We start from the raw sequence: 24014 nt of genomic DNA on the forward strand, positions 1-24014 counted from the left end.
GCATAATATTTTTTGTAAAGAAAAAGATATCTATATTGCATATTTCGTCGGAGCTTCAAACTAACGATGGGGGTGTTATAGTTAAACCCCTTAATACATACGTAATCTAAACTTTATTCATTTCCGCCACGTGCCGTCTGGAATTAAGCAATTCCAAAGATTTGCTTAATTCAAAATGCAATAATGCAATTTGTATTCTTTATTGAACATAAATTCATATTTTTGTCGAATTTGCATTTCCAGCACTTGCCAAATAAACAGTAAACAATTCCAAAGAATTGTTTAATACAAAATGCAATAATGCAACTTATATTTTTATTGAACATAAATTCATCTTTTTGCCGAATTTGCATTTCCGGCACTTGCCAAATAAACAGTAAACAATTCCAAAGAATTATTCACCGTGCTAATATGCAATATAGACTAAATTAGGCTATAAATAATAATGTAACATCAGTCTTAATTCATTCCTATTCTGATTCTTTTTACGGTCTTCGTGTAAAGTAGTTGTTAAGTTGTTAGTTGTTAAGTTGTTCTAAATAAAGACAAATATATTTTGTTTTTAAAACTAAAATATACAATCTATATACGGGCTACCGATTTTAGTAGACACTAGGAAATTACTATTAGTTCTCTTGCTACTTACCTTTTTTCCTTATTAACGATATCGTTATTAACGATATGTAGATCATGGCCACCATATCGTTTACCAGTAGACCCCACATTCGTTACTTACTGGTTCAATTTGAAATGAAAATAAAATATACATACATAAATATGTGTTTTTATGTATATATTTATTTAGACATACTCTTTAATTGTTTAGTTAGGAGTATTTTATTTACTAAATAACAACATATTTTTATTTCATATTCATATTTTTCTATTTCAATTTCTATACACCTTTGACATTCCTCGTGTTGTTTATCACTTAAAATTTTTCGCTGGCATTTTTGCTAAAGGCAACTGGTATTCTGCTGCAATGCATTCATTCTTCGATTTGTTGTAAACCTTGCAAAGGCCTTTTGCTATACATCTGGCTTTATTTTTACCTGTGTAGTGTAATATAGATTTCATATTTTTTCGATATCCGTTCCTTTTTATGGTGAAGCCTTTAATCCAAACAGAAAAGATACATTTATGAGAAATGCTAGTACGTCCCATGGACGGCTCTCCACTACTGTACAAGTTTTTTTATCTGGTGAAAGCTTCGAAGACCACAAATTTTTGGACAACAATATCTCCGCACAGCTTACGCCGTATTGTACTGAAAACTTGCAAAACACTAGACGAATTTATTCAGTTGACTTACCAACCAAAATTTAATGACAAAAGTAATAGAATTCAAATGAAATGATAAGTAAAGTTCTTTGATATTGACTGTGCCTAAAAAGTTCGCTAAAGGACTGTACAAGTACTTCCTGTGAACATTCACCTCTTGGAATAGGGCGATGCATCGGTTTTGGTGCAAATATTTGTGGGCCCAGTGTGAAAATAGTAGAAAAGGGTTTGGAATAGATGACGAGGAAGTATATGGAGTCGACGCGCGAGATAAGGTGTAGGCCCTTGGATTTCCTTGAATGGTGTTTATTTGCACAGAATTTACATGCAGGTTTTCCAACTGTCCATGTACTGGGATCTCCACAATTCCTCTTTTCGTGTAGATATGCTGCTCCGGAGACAGTTTTCTGAATAAAAAAACAGCTTCTCGCAGATCTTTTTTTTTGCTTCTTTTCACGACGTCAGTAAAAAAGATACTTTTGAGAGCACAATTATATATAAAAACAAATCCACTTGTTATTGAGTTATAACTAAATACTTGGAATTGAATTCAAGATTTAAAATGATCAGATATTATTCCTTCGGCCCATTTACATAAGCTGTTGTCAGAACCTTGTTGTTTTTTTGTCAAACATTCGATAATAATTTTTCTGATTGAAAGCTCTGATATATGGTATTTTCGCTCAAGTTCTATATTACTATACCTCTACCAGGGTATTCAGTCAAAATACTTCGCTAAGGAATGCAATCCACCGATTTCACGGCCTGGGAATATCTGATTCCATATTTGAGATACTTCAACCATTTAAAATGAAACTTCATTCATTTGTAATTCTTACTACTTAAACATACATACATATGCTAAACTTTTGAATTTTTATTTTATTTATATTTTCTTAAATAGATTAATACGTATATAAGTTTACATAAGATACATTGCTTGCTAAGTTTAGATATTAAAATAAAATGAAAAATATAGTAAATACATCTTTACATTGGAAAGGCTTCTTATACATTTTAAATATTCAATTATTATACTTAGTTACGCTTATTTCACTATTGCCTTGGCTATAAATCTTAAATACATTTAATACATAAATATCATTACTGTTATATTAGTTTTATCAATATTGCAAATTCACACAAAAAGAAGTTTTTTCCTTAAGAATTAAGTTTCAAAACACTATAGGAGATTTTGGCGTATTTTGCCCTAATCAATACTCGTATCATACTCGTACACATTTTCTGTGCGAAATCTTTACATGCTTTTCCATACATAGTACATACATAAGATTCGCCAAAAAACTAGAACTAAATTTTTCAGCTATTACTGATCTTTTAACTACTGTAACTGTAATGCAAAAACGAAATTATTCATTCGAAAAAAATATACCACTCTTTGGAACCATACACGAGCAGTTGAATTTTAGAAAGCAAAAAGCGGTGATATTAGCCGTCGTAAAATGGTTAAGTTACTCATGAAATGAAGTTTAAATTATGTGATATATTTTTAGTTGTAAATCGGGCATGGGTTTGGTAAAAAGTGATCCACTGATGAAATAAATGAGATACAAAATTTTGTTGACAAAATTGGGAGGTGTCTGTTTTCAAATACTGTAAGAAGAAACAAAAAATAAGTTATGAACTTTCCCAAGGACATAGTCCAGGATGCTCACGTAGTATAAGTAAAAGGGAAAAGGAATAGCCGCTAATTTATAGCCGTCTTCGATCCACCATGCGTTAGCGAGTGGCGAATAGGTAAAGCAACTGGCATAAATAAACATATGTTGGCAGCATCGCAAAAGAGTGCCCGAAAATTACATTTGTTTGGAAGCACTCGGGGAAAAGTTGAAGACGAGGAAAGAAGAGGTATACAGAGTTTATCGTGCTCGGTCAACACGCTTAGTGTTGTCGACGGGGAACACTAAAGGAGAATTCGCAAAGTTAAAGCAGCAAAAGGTTACCTTTATGAGCGCGACCTAATGAAGCTTGCCTAATATCAGAAAAGAGAGTTGGCAACATTGAATGTAGCGAGTTGTGAATCTTACTCGACTTTGTTGTTGCCTCCACATAAAATTTGTTCATTAATTGAACAAAGAAGTGGCGAATCGAAGACGGCTCATATATGACTGCTCGTGGAATCGCGGCTGAGCCCGGTATTAAGAATAAACACTACTCATTTAAAAAATCTAAGTTGTTAAAATGCAAGCACACAAAATGGCTGAATTGCAATTGGAGAGAAACGTATTACTTAGAAGATAATATACAAAAAAGTATTCAGGTAGTCCAGATGGGTTGAAAATTATTAGCATGCCTTTCGTAAAAAATAGAAGATACTCCGGAATCGATAAAAGCAGCGTTATGATTAGGGCTGGAATCGGGTGCCACGGAAAAACCAAAATTAAATTTGTCCGCACCAAACTAAAGAACGGTGCAGCTGATTGGTAATCAAGTAATTCCTTGCGCACGCTATAATATTTTCAACTTGACCATCAAAGATCGTATAATGGATATTTCGCAATTTTCAATTGGTTAATATGGATGAACTAATTACATGAATGAACGAAAAAACAAAGGAAGTCGCCTTCTCAGCATAGCCCAGCTAAACCGCGTGAATAAGGCTATTCGACTGAAAAGACCTGATCGACATGGTCAAACCATATTCCTTCACGACAACGCCAGGCTCCGTGTTGCACAAGTCGTCAAAACCGCACTCCAAGAGCTCGAATGGATGGTCTTTCAGCATTCGCCGTATTCTGCGGTCCTTGGACTGACCGATTACCATCTTTCCCGCTCCCTGTCAAACCATATGAAGGGTGTTACCTTCGATAACAAAGAGGACCTTAAAAACTGGCTCAACAACTTCTTTGACACCAGACTAAGCGATTTTTGGCGGAACGACATCAACAAAATGGTCTAGAGGCGGGAATAGCTTGTAAACAGCAACGGCGAATGTATAATTGATTAACTTATTACAGTAGCGAAAATACAAGAGTAAATTGCCAAAAAATAGAGACCGACATGTGTATATGTACATATAATATATGTACCTCAACGTATGGGCCTACTAAAATTACCTACAATGAAATTATATATTTTTATGAATTGTATGTACTTATAATACATATTATATTTACATGCATATGAATTCATAAAAGAAGAAGTATTTAACGTTTAATAATTAGGCTAATTTCAAACTCACACTTGGATTTGATCCTCGTCGTCAGACTGGAGCTGCGAATTATCACCTGATCGCCCTGGTGGGCTTCCTGGATTAAGAGTAGGACTGGGAGAGCGAGCGTTCTCAAAATGTCTTAAAGGCGATTGCTGCGTGGGAGAATGTGATGTGCATCGCTGATCATTCGTCACATTACTTTGAGGTCCGGGTGCAGCTGCTGTTGCTATGACCGCTAATGATGGTGAAGTGATTGGCTTGTCGACAGCAATACAATTAGTACCAGAAGATGTGCCAGCTGCAGCAGCCATAGCTGCCACTGAGGCGCTTTGATAGTAGCTGCTTAATGAAGATAATGAACTGGAAGCGGCGAGATGTGAGAAAGGTGACGTGGCAGATACGGGCACACTTGTAAGTGGTCCTACGCTGGGAACTCCTGTATATAAATTGTAAGGAAGTGGCTTTTGCATTGCGGCTGCAGCTGCAGCTTGGCGGTAGTACAAATCAATACTCGAGGGGGCAGGGCCACCGTGTGGTGACTGTGAGCCTGGATAGGACCATGCTCCCAAATAGGGCGTTCCGCCATAGAGTCGTTGAAAAGCTGCGAAATTTCCAGCTTCGGCTAGAAGCTCTAAACCAACCGCAGTTTGACGTTTCCATTTTGTTCTATAACAAAGAAATACAAAAGTAAAAAGGATTGTTGGTAAGTGGACAACTTGCAATAAAACATTTAAAATAAAATAAGTATATAATATAATACATATATAATAATACGTTTATCTGCAAATAATGTTTAAGTTAAATAAAATTTTTGCTTTTCCAAAAATACTTATTATAAATGTGTTCATTTTATATCTTATATATGATTTTACAAAAAATTATTTGAGAATATTCTCTTCAGGCTTTCTCAAGGCCAGCGCAAACTTATCTCATTGATAGGCCAGCTATAAGAAAACGTGACAAAAGTAGTCAAAGAAAACTTTATATACATAACTGGGAGAGGTGGTATTTTTACACCAAATTCGTCAAATTCAAACATTACTAAATTCAAATTTTGTTTTTAAATAGCAATGTAAATTTACAGGTAAAATACATAGATATATTTTATTCAGCCGCCGTAGTCGAAACGTCGGTTCGAATCTCGGTAAACACCAAAATTAAGAAAAAGATTTTTCTAATAGCGGTCGCCCCTCGGCAGGCAGTGGCAAAACTCCGAGTGTATTTCTGCCATGAAAAAGCTCCTCATAAAAAATATCTGCCGTTCGGAGTCGGCTTGAAACTGTAGGTCCCTCCATTTGTGGAACAACATCAAGACGCACACCACAAATAGGAGGAGGAGCTCAGCCAAACCAATAAAATTAAATGTTTTGCAATATGTTCATTTATATATTTGTAAAAATTTGTTAAAATATGGGCAAATAATAACATCTTACAAATTTTGATATTTTATGATTATACATCATACATACGTACATATGAATGTAAATATATCAGTTTGGGGATAATGAGAAAAGTAAATTTTTAGATTTTTTCATTACCTCTGCTATGGTTTGACAGCTGGGAATGGCAAACTGTGTTGACATTTCTGTTCACTAAGGTTCGGGAAGTCACCATAAATCGTTTAATGCCAGAACACCGCTTCCAAATTGTGGATGCGGTTCAAAATTATAAAATCTCTTGGATTTTGAAGATCAAATGCCATATTATTTATCTCGGACACTACAGATATTTTGTTATTATTATTTATTAGAGAAATATAAAATATTGCAACATATATTTAAACTGCTCTCTTTGTAACTTAAACGAATTAGAAAACATAGCACGTTTCTTAGGAAGGTGCCCTATTTTGAAACAAATCAGATATCGGCACTTTGGAGAATTTGACTTAGACCAAGATGAAGTTAATAATAGGCGGATGGAATAGCCCAGTTTGGTTTGTCACTAGTGCTCTTAAATATAGGCAGTTAATTGTAATTTTAAATATGTAATTCGGCATAATTATTTCAATAGTATATAAGTAAATACTGTAAGACAATGTTTAACATACCTACGATTTTGATACCAAGTCTTAACTTGACAGTCGCTTAGGTCAAGTTTGTGAGCAAGCTCTTGTCTCTCTTGCACGCTTAAATACTTCTGCCTTTCAAAAGATTTTTCAAGAGTTTGCAATTGATGATCCGTAAATGCAGTGCGGGCTTTACGCTGCTTTTTACTTAAACTATGAGTGTCATTAGTAGACCCACTTTTGACACTGTTCCCGTCCTCGTCCTTAGCACCTGTAATTATTTCAGAAAGAATTTATTTAGTTAGAATAGTTTTTTTTAGTATTGGGTAACAGAAGGTGTAATAAACCATATTGAACCCAAGCAAAGCCTCAATATTGGAATTGGCATTAAATATATATAAAGTAGGTATATGCAATGAAATAAACACAAATAAAATGATATCTCTAATTTTCTAATTTATAAAATATTTATAAATTCCGATATATTTGTACAATGCATTGGGTATGTGAATATATAAGTTTCCGCCCCCGTGAAAGAGGTGTCGCTGGTACTATTCTTGAGTTCGCTCTAGTACTATATACTATATATAGTAATATATACTGGTGATTGGAAGGTGTATATGTGAGGTCTCGATCGCAGTAGTTGAGATTCGTTGGAAGCGTAAAGATTCTTTTTTATCTTTTTATCATTTTTTATGTCTACGGTCACTTGCGATGAAAAATTTATCTATTATGATAACCCTAAGCGTCGAAAATATTGGAGCCTGCCAAGTGAACCAGGACCATCAACAGCGAAAAAGTATTCATGCTTCGAAGGTTATCAGAAGTGTGTCGAACTCCTTTAACTATCTGAAACCACCACTGGCAATCGTTGCCGACTGCAGCTATTGCGTTTGAAAAGAGCTCTGAAAGAAAAGCGGCCGGAATGGCTAGGCATGGTTAGGCATGACAAACTGATTTTACTGCATGGCAACGCCAGGCCACTCTTGCTAAATCGATCCAGAAATATTTAGAGGGACTGAATTGGGAATTGGGAATTGTTGTCCCACCCGCCATATTCCTCAGACATTGCTCCTTCGGGTTACCATCTGTTCTGATTTTACTGCATGGCAACGCCAGGCCACTCTTGCTAAATCGATCCAGAAATATTTAGAGGGACTGAATTGGGAATTGGGAATTGTTGTCCCACCCGCCATATTCCTCAGACATTGCTCCTTCGGGTTACCATCTGTTCCGATCAATGCAGTCAGCGCTTACTGTAGAGCGGTATACTTCTTACGAGAGCATCGCAAACTGGCACAATGAATGGATCAAATCAAAAAAACTCGAATTTTTCATCAGAAGAATCCATATGCTGCCTGAAAAATGGAATAAGCTTCCAATGGCACATAATTCACATAATATCATTTATTATTTAATTGTTTAAATATTTCGTAACTTTGGCTAAGAAAGGACGGAAACTTATTCCCATATCCAATATTATATTACAGTCGCTTACGGGAGGCTCCGGCAAAGCTTCGAGTGCATTTTGCAATATAAAACATTTATCAGATGCGGTTATTTCGTTGAAATTAATTATATATGTACACAAAGTATTATTTACACTTGATTAGTAATCATTCGTTATCAAATTATTTTTTTCTGATATCAGAGCAGTGCATCGAGTACTGAATAAATATCGCGTTAATTTAAGTATCGAGTAAAATATTTTAATATATTTTTTTTCATGAAAAATAATCAAATATTATATATTTTTATTTTTTTCTTTTATTATATTTTTTCGCCCAAATGTTACAGTTGAAATTTTACTTAAATTTTTTAGGTTTACATTGTCACCACAATACATCATGTTTTATTTATTTATTTATTAAAAGAGTAACAATTATAAATAACTATTCCACTTAAAGAGCTAAAGCACTGGCTACTATGGCCTTCGGCTATTAGTATAATAAAGATGACAGCGTGTCTTATAGCCTTAACTTACATCTAGATACATAGTCACTAATCTTATTTAAATTGTATACCGTTGTCTGTTTGAGGAGTTCCGATGGTTTGATGCTTGAGAAAAAGGATGTTCTGATATTTTGTAGGGAAGGACAAGTATCTATCAGATGAAGTGTAGTAAATTCGTTGGAGCCACAAAAAGGGCATGTAGGCTTCGGTGAGCCGCTGAGCAGGTGGGCATGTGTCATGAGTGTGTGACCGATTCTCAGTCGAGTAAAAATTTTTGCTTGGTGACATAGTGCAGATGGAGGGTAGATATTTTTTTCCCCAAAGGGGTTAAAATTTTTATAAGGATGCTGAAAAGTGTTCCATTTAGTTGCTGCGTTATCTGCGGCAAGTTCTTTCGCTAGTATCTTTATGTCATTGCAAGTGATGTAGTCAAATGTGTGTAGAGGTTCCTTATTCGCCTCTTTCGCTCTCTTGTCAGCTTTTTCGTTACCATTTATTCCAGAGTGCCCAGGAATCCACATAATTTTGATTGCACCTGTGTGTATTGAAATTATATTGCGGATTTTTGTTATCATCGGGGTGTCATTTGTGGGGTTTAAGATAGCTTCGATTGAGGATTTGCTATCGGTGCAAATTAAGTGCTTGCTACATTTCTGGGAGGCAAAGATTACTGCTTCAAGTATCGCAGCTGCTTCAGCTGTAAATATTGAAGTGCATCTTGGCAAAATTCCGGCATAGATGGTAACACCTTTTGCGTTTGTCACTGCAAATGATGTGCAGGTGTCGGTTTTTGATCCGTCGGTAAAAATGATCTCCCAATCTTTCTTTAATGGGGAAATGGTTTCGAGAAAAATCTGGTTGTATTCGTTTGTATTAGTCGAATCTTTTAAATGTTTGGATAGATTGTTCAATATCATCGAGTTGGGAACGACCCACGGTGGATGTATTGCAGGTTCCACAAGTACTGGCTGAGCAATGATATCCAGTTTTTCGGCTTCTTTTAGAATGATGGAGATTGTTGATTCCCGGCTCTTTCTGTTTAATTTTTGAGTACTCGAGTTGATGTGTTTTAACAAAAGTCTGTTTCTACATTGAATTATCTTCAAAATACTTGTCCTTGTATTGTTGGCCACCCTTTCTGAGATGGTGGGAAGTCCAGCTTCCGCTAAGGTAACGTTTATGGGGGAGGTGGGGAAGGCTCTGATGCTTCTCCTGACTGCAGCATGGTAAGGTGCTTCTAGGCGCTTTAGATGAGTTTTAGCGCAGTGTCCGTATATAACCAGACCGAAGTCAATTTTAGATAAGATTAGAGACCTAGTGATACTTAATAATGTACTTGTATGTATCAAACAGTGCTTTGAGGATAAGTATTTAACTATGTTTAGTCTAGATAATAGGCTTAACCTAACGTATTCACAATGTTGCTTATAAGTTAGTCGCTTATCAAAGATAATGCCTAATATTTTAAGTGTGTTGGTGTGGGGGATTATGGTATTGGAGAAGGATATAGGTGGGAATATGCATTTGTGCTTGCGACATATATGGAATGTAGAACTTTTATTCATAGAAATACTGGCCCCCGAAGCTTGTGCCCAAACTTCGAGGTCCACAAGGATACTGCTAAATGTACTTTTAACTTCTGCTAAATTTTTGGTATTTGAAAAAATTACCACATCATCTGCGTAAATGAAATGTTCGACATGCAGATGTTTGGATATTATAGAGTTAACTTCATTAAAAGCTATGATGAACAAAATGACAGATAGAGGTGATCCTTGAGGAATGCCATTAAAGAGGGGAAGGATTTGGGATTTATGGTTGTTAGCACGAACATAAAATTTGCGATTGCATAGGTACGATTTGATAGTATTATACATTTTTTCTCCAATCTTCCAACGATTTAGCTCTTCCAATACATTGTGATAGCCTATTCGATCGTATGCCTTTTCAAAATCTAAGCTAAGCACAGATACATGGTTTCTATCGGCAAGTGCTGAGTTAGCGAAATGTTCAAGTATTAGAAGTGGATCTATTACACTAAGTCCTTTTTGAAACGCAAACTGGTGTGGGCTAAGTAGGTTATTTTTTTGGGCAAACCAGATGATTCGCCGGGAAATCATTTTCTCTAGAACTTTTGACATGCAAGGGAGAAGGGATATAGGTCTATAACTAGATATGAGGGAGTTGGGTTTATTAGGTTTGGGGATGGGGATAATTGCGGCAGTTTTCCACGCTTGAGGGAATGATCCTTGACTATATATTGAGTTGTATAGGTTAACGAGTCGGGATTTTAAGAAGGAAGGAATATTTTTAGTATCGCGTAGTTAATTCTATCACCACCGGGAGTCTTACCCTTCAGAGAAGAAAGCGTTAAATCGTATTCTTCTATTGTGAATGGTGAATCTATTGCTACACTGTCGGAGGAGGGGGAGGGGTTACGGTATTTAAAGGCGCTTATATTGTCTTTTCTTCTCTTGAAGTCGGGGTGGAAGTTTGAGCTGTGGGAGTAGTTTGACCAGGTGCTTGCGAATTTTTCAGCTATCTCTTGTGAGGAATAAACTGGCCCTACTGGGAGATGAATAAATGGGATATGGTTAGGTTGGGAAGAGGCAGTGAGAGTTCTTATGTCAGCCCAAATTTTTTTTGGGTTGGACTGTGGTGTAATTTTAGCTGTGAGAGTTTCAAGTGCTTGTCTTTTGCAAGACTTCAACTCACGCCGGAATAGGGCATTGTGTCTCTTATACGCAATGAAGTTCTCGTCCGTCCTGTTTCTTTTAAATTGAGTCCATGAGGACTGCTTATTTTTCCTTAGGATGGAAAGCAAGTTGGACCAGTACGGAAGTCTGGCTGTATATTTTTTAGTACTGATCTGTGGAATTGAAACGTTGGCAGCTGACCGAATGAGAGATTTGATTGCCGCAGCTTCTTTATTTACGTTGGCAGAGACTGGTATGTTATGTGCTAAGGATACCAGTGTAGCACTGAAAGCTTCCCAGTTCGCCTTTTCCGTATTGAATTTTGGCTTAGGCTTAACTTGAAAACTTTGTGGTAAAGAAACGGAAGTTATTATGGGGAAATGATCACTATTGTGTAAGTCATCTAATGTTTTAGTTGTTAATCTTGGTGCTATGGATGCGGAGGCGAGGGAAATGTCAGGGTGGGAGAAAGTCTTGTGGGTGGAAAAGTGGGTCGGGGAACAATCGTTAAGGATGATGAGGTTTTTTGCGAGAACAACGTCTTCAATAATTTTTCCTCTGTTGTTGGTGGAGGATGATCCCCAAAGGGGACTCCATCCATTAAAATCACCCAATAGGATCAAAGGCGTGGAAAAGAGTTTAGAATGAGGATTAGGTCTTTGCTGCTAAAAACTTGGTGAGGTGGGATATAACATGAAATCACAGTAATTTTGAAGCCTACATCTACTTCAATTGCTAGAGATTGAATATCGGATACTATAGGGATGAATTTGTGAAAAAGGGATTTTTTTACCAATAGGGCAACACCTTGTTTGCAAGTGTTGTTGTTTGGACTATTGTAATAGTAACTAACATATTTTAGTGGTGAGTACGCAGATTTATTATGTGGAATATGCGTTTCTTGTAGGCAAATAATTTCAGGAGAAAACTCGTTTATTAGTATATTAAGATCAGGAAAATTATTAATGAGACCGTTGATATTCCATTGTAATATCTTCATGTTTTACTGTGTATCGGAAGAGTTAGTTGTTGGGAGAGAGGTTGTAGCAGTAAAAGGGAAAAGGTTGGGTTGGGAAGAGTTTGAAGTGGGAGAGAATTGAGAGGAGTTGGTATGAATATCGGGCTGAGAAGGGTTTGAAGTAAGAGAAGATTGGGAAGAGTTGGTGGGGAGGTTGGAGTGGGAAGGGTTTGTAAGAAGAGTAGGGAGTGAAAATATGTTATGAGAAGGGGAATATATTTGGGAGATGAAGTCTTCAACTAACATTCTGGTTGCCGTTTGACTACAGGTTGAGTTCGGTGCTGCTATGTTGGTGGCGTTTGGTTCAGGCGTGCTGTTAATGATTGCATTGTTGTTTGTTATTGAATTATCGGGTTTTTTTATTGTATTGTTTGTGGATATATTTGAAGTGGGGTTGTTATTGTTGCTATATGCATTTGAGTTTGGGTTAACTGTGGTGTTATTAATAAGGCTATTGACTTTTTGCATATTTTGTGGTTGTTGTACCATTTCAGAGAAAGAGGTAGAATTTTCGTTTATTTTTTTTGGTATTTGCTGTTTATGTATGTTTAATGCTTCACGAATAGTGCACTTTCTGTCTGTTTTTATTGTAATGATTTCTTTCATTTGCATAAATTTTGGGCATGTTTTGCTTGAGGAGGGGTGGGCACCTGAACAGTTTGCACATAGGGTGCGGGCACAAGGGGTTTCAGCGTGAGGGGGGTATGCGCAGGTGACACATACTGGTGTTTTATCACATCGTTTGAGCGTGTGACCGAGTTTTTGACAACTCTTACACCGCATTGGGTTGGGGTAATATTGTTTCACCTTTGCTGTATACCACGATACTTCGATTTCCTCAGGTAAGTGATAGCGATCGAAAGTGAGTAAGACTACTCCTGAAGGAGTTGGCTTACCTTCAACATATTTAGGGAACTTGTATGCTGATGTAACACCCTGTTCTTTTAAGTTCTCCACTATTTCGTCTTCATTAACATAGTTCAAACAGGGAGCATAAATTGTGCCTTTGGACGAGTTGAGGTTCTTGTGTAACTCAAATTTTACGGGGCAGATACCGGCAAGGTTTTTTGTTTGAATAAATTTGTTAGCGATGTTCGAGTTTTTTACAAATAATAATAAATTTCCGTCTCTTAATTCAGAGATATTGAGAATATCAGCGCTGATATGCTTCAACGCTTTATGAACCAAAAAACAAGAAAAGGCGTTAAGTGGCTTGGAAGAGTCCATTGTGCTTGCAATTACATATTTCGGATTTTCTTTTTTTAAACAAGGTAGTGTTGGAAACAGGTCCTTTGTAATTGTTTGTGCTTTTTTTCGTTTACGGTGGGGGCTTGCTGCTAGGGCAGCAAACCTGTTGTCCCCGAGTGCGGGAGACATAATTATTGTTTTTCTTACCGCAGCAGTTAACTATTGTTTTTTTTTTGTCACACGCGAAAAAGCAAAAACAAAACACAAAAGAGAATAAGGTGGGATGCAAAAACGCAACGAACTCGTACTGTAGTCAAACTGAAAGCGATAGACACAACCGAATGCGACGAATGCCAGTCGATGACTGACATCATGTTTTATTTAAAAGAACTATTAAAAACTACTGTGATGTTACAATCTCCGTTTGGCGCGTTATTAAGCATAGTTTTTTTTTACTTTTATTTTTGACTGGATAAATATGAACGAATTTTGAACTTTTATTTTTGATCGAAAAAATGAAAACAAAATCTTAACTTTTCTTTTTAATACAAATAAAAAATAGTTTAAAAAAACTAAAAAACACGCTTTAATTGCTAATCGAACTAAAAAGTAGAAAATAAATTTTAATGACAAAGGGACCTATAATGAAGTAATAGCAAATCGAACGATCAGTCATAGTCAACTACCTCAGAACAGAATTATAACAAAAATTAAGATACAAATAGAGTAATTCAAATTAGAGTTAAAAGCGTGGGATGCATTTTGCTTCACTTTCATAACCCTCTGTACATAGGTAGTTGCCAATAGAATGATTGTAATATTTACTATATCAAGCATCCCACGCTTTTAACTCTAATTTGAATTACTCTATTTGTATCTTAATTTTTGTTATAATTCTGTTCTGAGGTAGTTGACTATGACTGATCGTTCGATTTGCTATTACTTCATTATAGGTCTCTTTGTCATTAAAATTTATTTTCTACTTTTTAGTTCGATTAGCAATAAAAGCGTGTTTTTTAGTTTTTTTAAACTATTTTTTATTTTCTACTTTTTAGTTCGATTAGGAAAAAAGCGTGTTTTTTAGTTTCTTTAAACTATTTTTTTTTTACAATATTATGAATGAAAATTATTGTTATCATTGCAGTCAGTGAATAAATGATTCGATATATTCGTGTTATATTTAATTCCTTTCTTATCGACTGTGAGTCTAAAGCTATGCAGTTATCGGCCGTGATAAAGAAGTAATCGGGATGAAGAACTTATTTCGTGGAGAGAGCCTGAGAAACTGATTTACAAGAATAAATAAAGATTTTTCATTTTACAACCAAATTCACCTTACTTTTTGCCCACAGTAAAAAAAAGAAAATATTAATCCTGGCAATCCTAATAAGGATAATGGAAAACTTTTATCAAATTATTGCATTGTCATCGGTTGATAGGTATGCAAAATTTCAAGTCGAAGCCAGTGAAAATTAAGCTCAAAGATTCCGTTACATACATACATACATACATACATACATACATACATACATACATACAACCCAACCTAATAAAAGTGTGTTAAAAATACAAGTGAAAAGCATATCGGGGGAAAAATAACAATTATTTAGTGATTCTTTTTATAAATATAAGTTTCAAACTTTGTGGAAATTAAAAAAAAAAATGGCAGATTGGCATTGTACATTTCTTCAATATAAGGAATGCTCTAAATTTTTTATATGGAAGAAAATCTTCTGCCTATGCATATGCATCCATAGCAAGAAGTCGGATGAATTTATCACGATTGACGCTACGTCTATTTTAATTTTTTTTTAAATACACATTAATTTGGGTTTTATAAATAGATCACATGGAAGTGATCATTTCTTTTTGTTATTCCATCTTGTGCAGCATATCCCCATTTTATCATGAGTCTTATGTATTTTTTGCGAACGGCTATCATGTAACCTACATAACCTTACTCTTTTGGGTATATTTTCCACGACTCGACCTTTTTCCAAGCGGAAGATAATAGAGCCATTGCAAAATCTTAGCTTTATAAAATCAATTATACGCAGAAGTTAAAAAAAAGTAAACATGAAAAAATAATACCAAATTGAAATTTACGTGTCTTTCATTGACATAATGGAATGAATTCATGACAAAAGACAGTTATATATAGTAATATGATGCGTTCACATATGGCAGATTACCTGCAAAATTGACAATCAGCTGTCAATACTTTGAGAGGTTTTTCTTCATAGAAATTTGTTTGGTGGAATATTTCGGGGTCTTTGGTTTCTTTAATTATTACTACCGATATGAAAAAAATACAAGGAGAAGGAATAGCTAATTTAATAGCACAATTGGCTACTAATCATAAACAGTTGGAGGAAATCCGTATGCGACGTTTACTGAGGTTGCAAAAAATTATGGCAACAATACGCATGGGAAATTCTATATTACATTTTATAATAAGTATTTAATAAGAGGACAAAACGTTTATGGACACACGCTTTTTTCTGTAAAATGAATGCATAATTAATAATATTTAACAAACATTTTATTATAATTATGGTTAGAGACCTGTTTTCTTTGCCGACATCCATTTAATTTAATTTTTATTTTGATGTTTCTCCTTACATTCGTAATAATAATAATCGATATCATAGAAAACACAGGGTTGTATGTCAAACTAGTATCGTTATTATCTATGCTTGTTTTTTTAATCTCAGATTTTGGGATAGAAATTTTGTATGGGAAATCTCGCTTTTTAAAAAAAAAAGTATCGAGTACTTACTTGCAAGTACTGGTATCGAAGAATCACTATACTTGACTGCAAAACGAAAAGCACGGGTTAAGCACGAAAAAGTAGATCAGCTATTATATGTGAACGTATTAACATGTAGCTTTGCCATATAACAAATACGGGAAAAAAGTATCGATACCAAGTAATTGCTTCGGGGAAAAAGTATCGAGTACTTACTTGCAAGTACTGGTATCGAAGAATCACTATACTTGACTGCAAAACGCATAGAGAAAGTTTTAAGACCGTTGAGTTTCCCAACAAAATGATCCGCTTCAGACCAAAGGAATAATCAAAATAATTTGGATTTCCTAAAAAATAACCCGGCGTCTAAAATTCGGACCATATTTAAATTAACCTCTTCAGACTCAAGCTATAATAAAATTTTAAGCAATTAGTTTAATAGGAGTTTCAGAATATGCATTTCGACACCATAAAAAAATTTTTGATTGGTCCTTCTGAAAACCGTAACCAAAAAAGTTTTTTTGAATGGTGCGAAAATACTCTCAACATAAGCCTATGCCTATTACTCTACTTAGTATATACATATATAAATATATATATAATCCTCATATTTGTGGTATGCGTCTTGATGTTGTTGGAGTGACTTACAGTCTTAGGCTGAGTTCGAACTGCAAATGGTTTTTTATGAGGAGCTTTTTCATGAAATAAAATCGAATGTTTGCCATGTCTTGCCGACGGGCTACCGCTATTAGAGAAAACTTTGTTCTGTCATTTTGGGGTTTCATGCACGTAGATTTGAACCTACTGACTTCCGAACGGTAGTCACGCACTAACCATTCGCCTGCAACGGCTACCGTACTTAGTATATACATATGCATGTTTATTTATGGGTTAACAATATGCAAATTTCATTATTTCTTTGAATTTCTGGGCATGTATCCTAAAGTTCCAGTGCGGAATAAAGAGCCACAAAGAGCAAAACAAAGGGTTGAAAAGATTTGGATTGAGCTAAAGCAGAATAGTCGGAAAGAAATATTATTCCTTTGAGTGAAATTAAAAGTGAAATACGCAATATGTCAGTATCGGCTTAGTTGAACAAAGTAAAAAAATAAATGATTCTATTAGGTGTGTGGCCGAGAAGGAGGGATGACCTCCAGTTTTAAGCGTACTCCGAATGGCAGCCTTTTTTATGATGAGCTTTTTCATGACAGAAATACACTCGGAGGTTTGCCATTGCCTGTCGAGTGGCGACCACTACTATTAGACAACATTTTTTCTTTATTTTGGTGATTAACGCACGAAGATTCGAGCCTACGTACTCTGAATGGTAGTCACGCACCAACCCAGTCGTTTATGGCAGCTGAATGTCTGTCAGCAAAGTCGAAAAGAGATGAAAGAACAGTAAGGGCTTCAGTAGAAATCGAAGACATAAATAAAATAGCTGATGCTGCAAATTCCCTAAACTAGGGATGTCTGTGGCCGAAATTCATCTATGTATGTATTTCTTTGATTCGATACATCGAAATGTACATCGACAGAATGTTTCACATTTTATTTTACAACAAAATGTGCTAACATGCTTGAAATGGTCAACAACTTTTTCGTAAAACTATTGAAACGATAAAAATTAAAATTTTTCAGAAAACGCAGCGCAATCCGTTCATGCGTCGAGGAGGCGAGAAGTGCTTTACTTGAAATTAAATAAGTTATATTACTTCATTGGTAGGTGCTAAAGCTTATCAATAAGCAACAAATTGCTTATTTTCAAGCAAACACTAAGTCCTGTTTGGACTTACGGTAAACAATTATGGGGATGCGCTAGTCAAAAATACATCACCTCCGTCCAAAACAAAATCCTGCTTAGCATAGTAAATGTGCCATACTACTTATATATGAGGAATAGCGACCTTCACCGTGATTAGCCATAGTTCACAAACAGCGTCTAAAAAACCATGTCAACGGCGCAGCATCCAGCTTACTTCGGCTTAATTCTTCTAGAAGGCGATTAAAAAGCAAAACGGTAGCAAACCTTATGGCGAGCAAATAGCGACACTATACTCGTTGCAATTGTACAACGCTAAAAAATACTTAAGAATCCTTAATAACAAAAAAAATGTATCATCAGTCGAGAGTAACAAAAAATCTCCCTTAATTTTCAGGTTTGTTTGAGAAACTCTTGATGGCAGGTATGTTATCAATTTCATTAGATATAACTTAAAACAATATTTCATTTTATATGACGAAATGTCAGTTTTCAAAAACAAAAAAAAAAAAACCGATACATTGACTATTTTTACATCGGGTGTTTTTCCGATATCTCTGCCCTAAACACTTACATTAGATGTACTGCATAAATATCATCTCACCTGAACTTCTCAATGAATTTTTAACGCTATAAAAATTAATAAACGGTGCCCTTTTGTTTGTCAAACGTTACATTCAAAATAGTGAGAAAATGCCATTATAATAATCGATTAGTGCATCCAACCCTGAATTCTATTAGTTTCACTAATCGATTAACAACTAAACATACAGAGAGCTAACGTTAAACACATAAATTAATTAATAAATAAAATTACAAAAAAATAGATTATTTTTTAAAAGTTCAACTCACAAGTGGAATGTTACTATTTTATCGTATTTCTGTTTATGGTTTTTCGTTTTCGAAAATTATTATATATACTATAATAAGTATTAATATGAATTATGTAGTATAGGGAATTGTTTGTCTCTTAGATTTGGTTTCGGGCTGCCATGGAATCTCAAAGTGAATAGCATTTTATATTTACATTTACTTACATCTTATAACATTTATCACCATTCTTCAATGTGTTATTAGCACAAAAAAGGCATTTTAACGTAACGGAAATCGTGACGTGCCGCAAGCAAAGCTTAGTTAGACATGGGGTTAGGAATGAATAAAGTCTGGACATAGTTAAATGAGATCGATTAAATTGGTTTAAGAGAGATAAAGAAAGAAAAAATTAAAGATACCGAACTGGCGGAGGCGAACAGCTTAGTTCCGCTGGCAGAAGCAGGAAAGGAAAGCAGTACGAATAAATGACAAATTGTGTCATATGCGCTTTAAACATATGGTACCCTGTGCACAGACCAGTAGACCATATATCTGGTACTGTAAAATTCATATCCACATCCGATGCTAAAACAACTCGACGTAGGGGAGAATATCGGCATAGGGAGCAATGCGCAAAATAGTGGGAACAGGTGCTAGTCTTTTGTGTATCAGGAATAAAACATCGGTCTAAGAAAATAAAATTTTTGCTATTCGTATAATCGTTTAAAACTATTTACTTCATACCAGGAATACTATTTCAGCAATTTCAAGTAGTAAACTGTTCTGAATATAATAGCAAATCGGTTTTTTATTAATCTCGGTTTTTTATTCAGGTTTTAAACCGTTTAAAAAACTAAATTAAACTGAAATATAAAATCCAACATAAAACTAAAATATCACCGTCACATCGAATTGAATTAAATTTCCTCCTTAATATGTATTTTATGTACATATGCATATAAGGGGTGTTTTTTTTAGGGGTTAGGCTTTCAAGTTGGCACTACTTTTTTCGTAGATGGTCTTTTTGACAGCTGTCACTTGATTTATGCTCAGTTTGGTTTGCCATTTCATAATGAATAGACTTACACCTGAACAACGTTTGCAAATCGTGCAAATTTATTACGAAAATAACGGTTCGGTTCGCGCGACGTATCACAAGAAAATTTTGTTCAGCGATGAAGCTCACTTTTGGTCGAATGGGTATGTCAATAAGCAAAATTGTCGCATTTGGAGTGAACATAATCTACAAGCCATTGCTGAGACGCCGTTACATCCTCAAAAAGTCACTGTTTGGTGTGCTCTATGGGCAGAGGGAATCATTGGTCCATATTTCTTTAAAAATGAAGCCGGCCATAATGTTACAGCCAATGGAGAGCGCTATAGAGCCATGGTTAATGACTTTTTCGTGCCTGAATTGGACGATGTTGATGTGGACGACCTTTGGTTCCAACAAGACGGCGCTACATGCCATACAGCCAACGCAACAATCGATTTATTGAAGGAAACTTTTGGTGAGCGCATTATCTCGCGCCGTGGACCTGTGGCGTGGCCTCCAAGATCGTGCGATATAACACCGCTGGACTATTTCTTGTGGGGCTATGTGAAGTTGCTTGTCTACGCAGATAAGCCCGAGACAATTGACGTCTTGGAAGAGAATATTCGGCGCGTTATTGCTGACATACGGCCCCAATTGCTGCAAAAAGTGGTCGAATTGGGTCTCTCGGCTGGAATTTATTCGAGCCAGCCGCGGCGGCCACTTGCCCGAATTCATTTTTAAAACATAATGGCAAACCCTTATCTTTATAATAAAGCTAAATTCTTGGCCATAACATTAATTAATTAATTATATACGTTTTATTTCATCTTGAAAACCTAACCTCTAAAAAAACACCCTTTAAGTATACTTATAGATAGGATAGCAAATTAATGCGTTTTGTTTTAATTATCGTATGTAATGTGCTTTGCTATGGAATGCATCAAACGTATGATTAAGAAAAATTTGTCAACTACAACTATTATGGTCCAAGCTTGAAAAATCAAACCAAGGCACATTGAAGTTTGATTTGCCTGAATCAGATCATATTTTGAATTTGGCCGGATTTCAAAGTTTTTGTGTATTTTAGTTTGCTATCAAGGAACCGAATGATCTTACACGCATCGTTGATAATGCATGGAAAACTGTTTGAACTTGATTGGAAATTATTTTTGTTCCACTATATAGCCCTTACCTTGCATCAAATATATTTGTTCCCACATTGCTTTATTTCTAACTATATAGCCCTTACCTTCCATCAAATATATTTGTTCTCAGATTGCTTTACTTCTAACTATTCTTTACTTAGCGCACGTAAGCGAAGTTCTGATTATTATAGATATAAAATCTGAATAAATAATTTGCGATAACCAACAAACAATATAAAGCGCAAATAAGTAATTAATAGTAATTTGTTACTCTCTACATTTCTTTCGACACTGATGTAGGTGACTAAGTTAAGGGAAGAAGAATTGACCGCGAAGTGATGTTTTATTCAAACAAAATTCTTTGTGGGTAAATGGTTTTTTTCGATGTGTTTTTTTTTCATGGCAGTCGGAGGTGTACCGGGAGGCACCTGCTTTTTTATATGGATTTGGGCGATTTCAGAAATAGGAAAACGCATACCGAAAAAATTAAGAACTTTTGTATGTACAGACACGCATACATACCTACATTTGTGGCAGCTTTATCGCATCTCATCACTTTTCCCCAGTTTAGCCACGTTTTTAAAGATATTCCGATACAGTTTAAAGCACAAATAATAATATGCTTATATATACATATATGATACATAGGTATGCTGATACCTGCTGATACTTGATATGTTTACTTATTACAAGCACAATCAGACAAACATATTTTATATTTATGACCGACTAATATTTACAAGTATTCTTCATTGCTATTACAATAATATTATTCGGTTTGCTCGATTTAGGGTTTCATATTGTTTCCGAACGGTACACGATTTTCATAAGAAGTTCTTTGATTGCAAACACAAGCTCGAAGGTTCGCCATTGCCTACCGATTGACGATTGCCGCAAGAAACGAAATAAATTTATGAATATTTGTGTTACTTGCTCTATGACCAATGAATGTTACTTAAATGTTTCAAAATCTATCGGTCGCCCCGCCCAACATAAACTGAATCTCACCTCACCATTACTACAAACACTGTTGTCGTCCAGGTGGCCGCCACTGCCGACTTCACTGTCGCAATCGTCGTTGTCCTGGTAATCGCTATTGTTATCAAGTTCGCGTACGGCGGCAGCAGCATTTGCGTAATGTTGTTGCATGGCAGCTGCATATTGTGCCACATTTAGGCCATTTGAGCCAATTTGTGTTGTGCCGACGGGAAAATGAATTTTATGAGCAACCGCTGCAGCGGTTGCCGCAGCGTTAACGGGAGCTTGATTATGCAATGGTATTAGGGTATTTGGTGGGGTTCGGGAATGATGTATTTGCAATTGATGTTGCAAATGTGCAGAGTGATGTGTTAGTGCAGTTGGTGGTGGCGGAGGCTGTTGCACATGCATTGAAGATTCCAGTGTTGGCTGTGAAGGCTGTGTATACGACAGCGGAGCTCCAATGCTGTTACCGCTGAGATTGTTGTTGCTTATATGTTGTTGTTGTTGATGTTTATAGAATGCAGCAGCCGCCGCTACACTGGCTGCGTTAGCTGCCTCAACGGCAGCAGCAGCGGCGGCACTACCAGCTAGAATATCGTTAATCATAAAACGCGAACGGTTCGGTTTTAAATTAGACATTTTTTGCTGCTGACCACTAGCGGATGTTGGCGAAGGAGTTATTATTGTCATTGAATCTTTCATTTCCACACTTCCAAAATATGTGTAAAACTGTCACACTATTTTCTTAAGTATTTTATATTATAATTTCAATATTAGAAAATTGTTGCTTTAAAATATTTTCCCATAAAAACCAGTTTAATCGTGTTAATTACACTTTTTCAATCTGCAAAAGTTCGAAACGGTTGTCCGCGATTTTTTAACTTTCTTTACTACCGTCAAAGCAAGACTAACCGCACCTGCAAAAATTTCTATACCAAAAGTATCTCACTCAACTGCCGTTCGAGTTTTGGTGGGGGAAACCAGTTAGTAGTGTGGTGGATGCTAGACCACATCTACATATGTATTGCTCTCGCTTGCATAAATGTCGTACTCTCGCACGTTGTTACGAACTCCTTTGCCTATTCACTCATACCAATTGTCACGCCGCCATGTTTTGCGCTCTCTCCGCCTCAATTCCTACACGACCGTCTACTTCCAATATATTTCGATGTTCTCATTGCTTATGTTACGCGCGCTTCAGAATTTTATTCACACGCATTCATACTTATATCAAAGCCCACTAACGTATTTTTAGCATACACCCAAATATACATGTAAATACGTGTGGGCATTTACTTCTGTGGGTGCGTATAAATATACGGAATGTTAATTCCATATTTTACATCCTTTAGTTAAAAAGAAAGCGCAAACAACTTTATTTCGTGTATTACTGTGTATACAGAAATGAGTGTTGAGTTTACCATACGATAGGGGAAATCCTGATGCTCTCAGTCGCTTTGTCGAAACACACCCAAATTTATCTACATGTACGTACATACATACATATGTGGTGAAATTTCATGCTATAAAATTATAAGAAATAAATGCTTATAAAGATCGTTCTGCTAGCAGTGGAATCTTTCTAGAATTAAATGTTGAATTTGTTTTTATATAATTAAATTATTTTATATATAATCACACACACAAATAACTTTTAGCCGCGATATTGTATTTTTTGCGCAATATTTGTAATAATAAAATAACAAATTTGAGCATGTGGTATTTAGGACTTCATCGAAAGATATTACAGTAAACATATATATTGCCTGGGAGAGATGTGAATTCACAGTTTCATAATGCAATTCAGATCATAAAAAGAGATCTACATATTTGATACTATTCCTTTGCCACTTTTTGTTTGTTTCAAACGTTAAAATATTCGTTAGGCAATAGATGTCAATGCATTACAAATATCGTCATACGAAAGTAATTCTCCGTACTTTTCTCTTCAGATTTACTAATTTTTATATTTATCGTCTATAATCCCATCTTTGATTTCAATGGTAACATTTTCATCTACAAAGTTGGAAGCATTTTCCGGAAATTTTATCAAGTCCTCTGCTTTGAACACAAGTGTTGCGTCACAGAGTAAATAAGTCAGCTTGAAGTTTAGATCTTCCAAATATTTTAGTCATTCTTTCAGTCATTTGATTAATAAATTCACTCTAGCGAATACCAGCACTAAAGTCATTTGACCTCATGAATTCGCGAT

The 24014-nt window shown here is 35.5% G+C and overlaps 1 protein-coding gene across 1 annotated transcript; it reads right to left on the reverse strand.

Moving 5' to 3' along the window:
- Positions 1–2231: 2231 nt before the first annotated feature.
- On the reverse strand, positions 2232–22682 carry LOC129239419 (homeobox protein B-H1-like). Its single transcript, XM_054874889.1, has 3 exons — positions 21835–22682; positions 6504–6732; positions 2232–5122 (listed from the first exon to the last, which is right to left on the reverse strand). Exons 1-3 carry the CDS (start codon positions 22502–22504, stop codon positions 4480–4482), a joined length of 1542 nt encoding a protein of 513 aa, XP_054730864.1. The 5' UTR covers positions 22505–22682; the 3' UTR covers positions 2232–4479.
- Positions 22683–24014: the final 1332 nt, after the last annotated feature.

Source organism: Anastrepha obliqua, chromosome 2, assembly GCF_027943255.1.
Source record: "Anastrepha obliqua isolate idAnaObli1 chromosome 2, idAnaObli1_1.0, whole genome shotgun sequence".
NCBI classification, from domain to species: Eukaryota; Metazoa; Arthropoda; class Insecta; order Diptera; family Tephritidae; genus Anastrepha; species Anastrepha obliqua.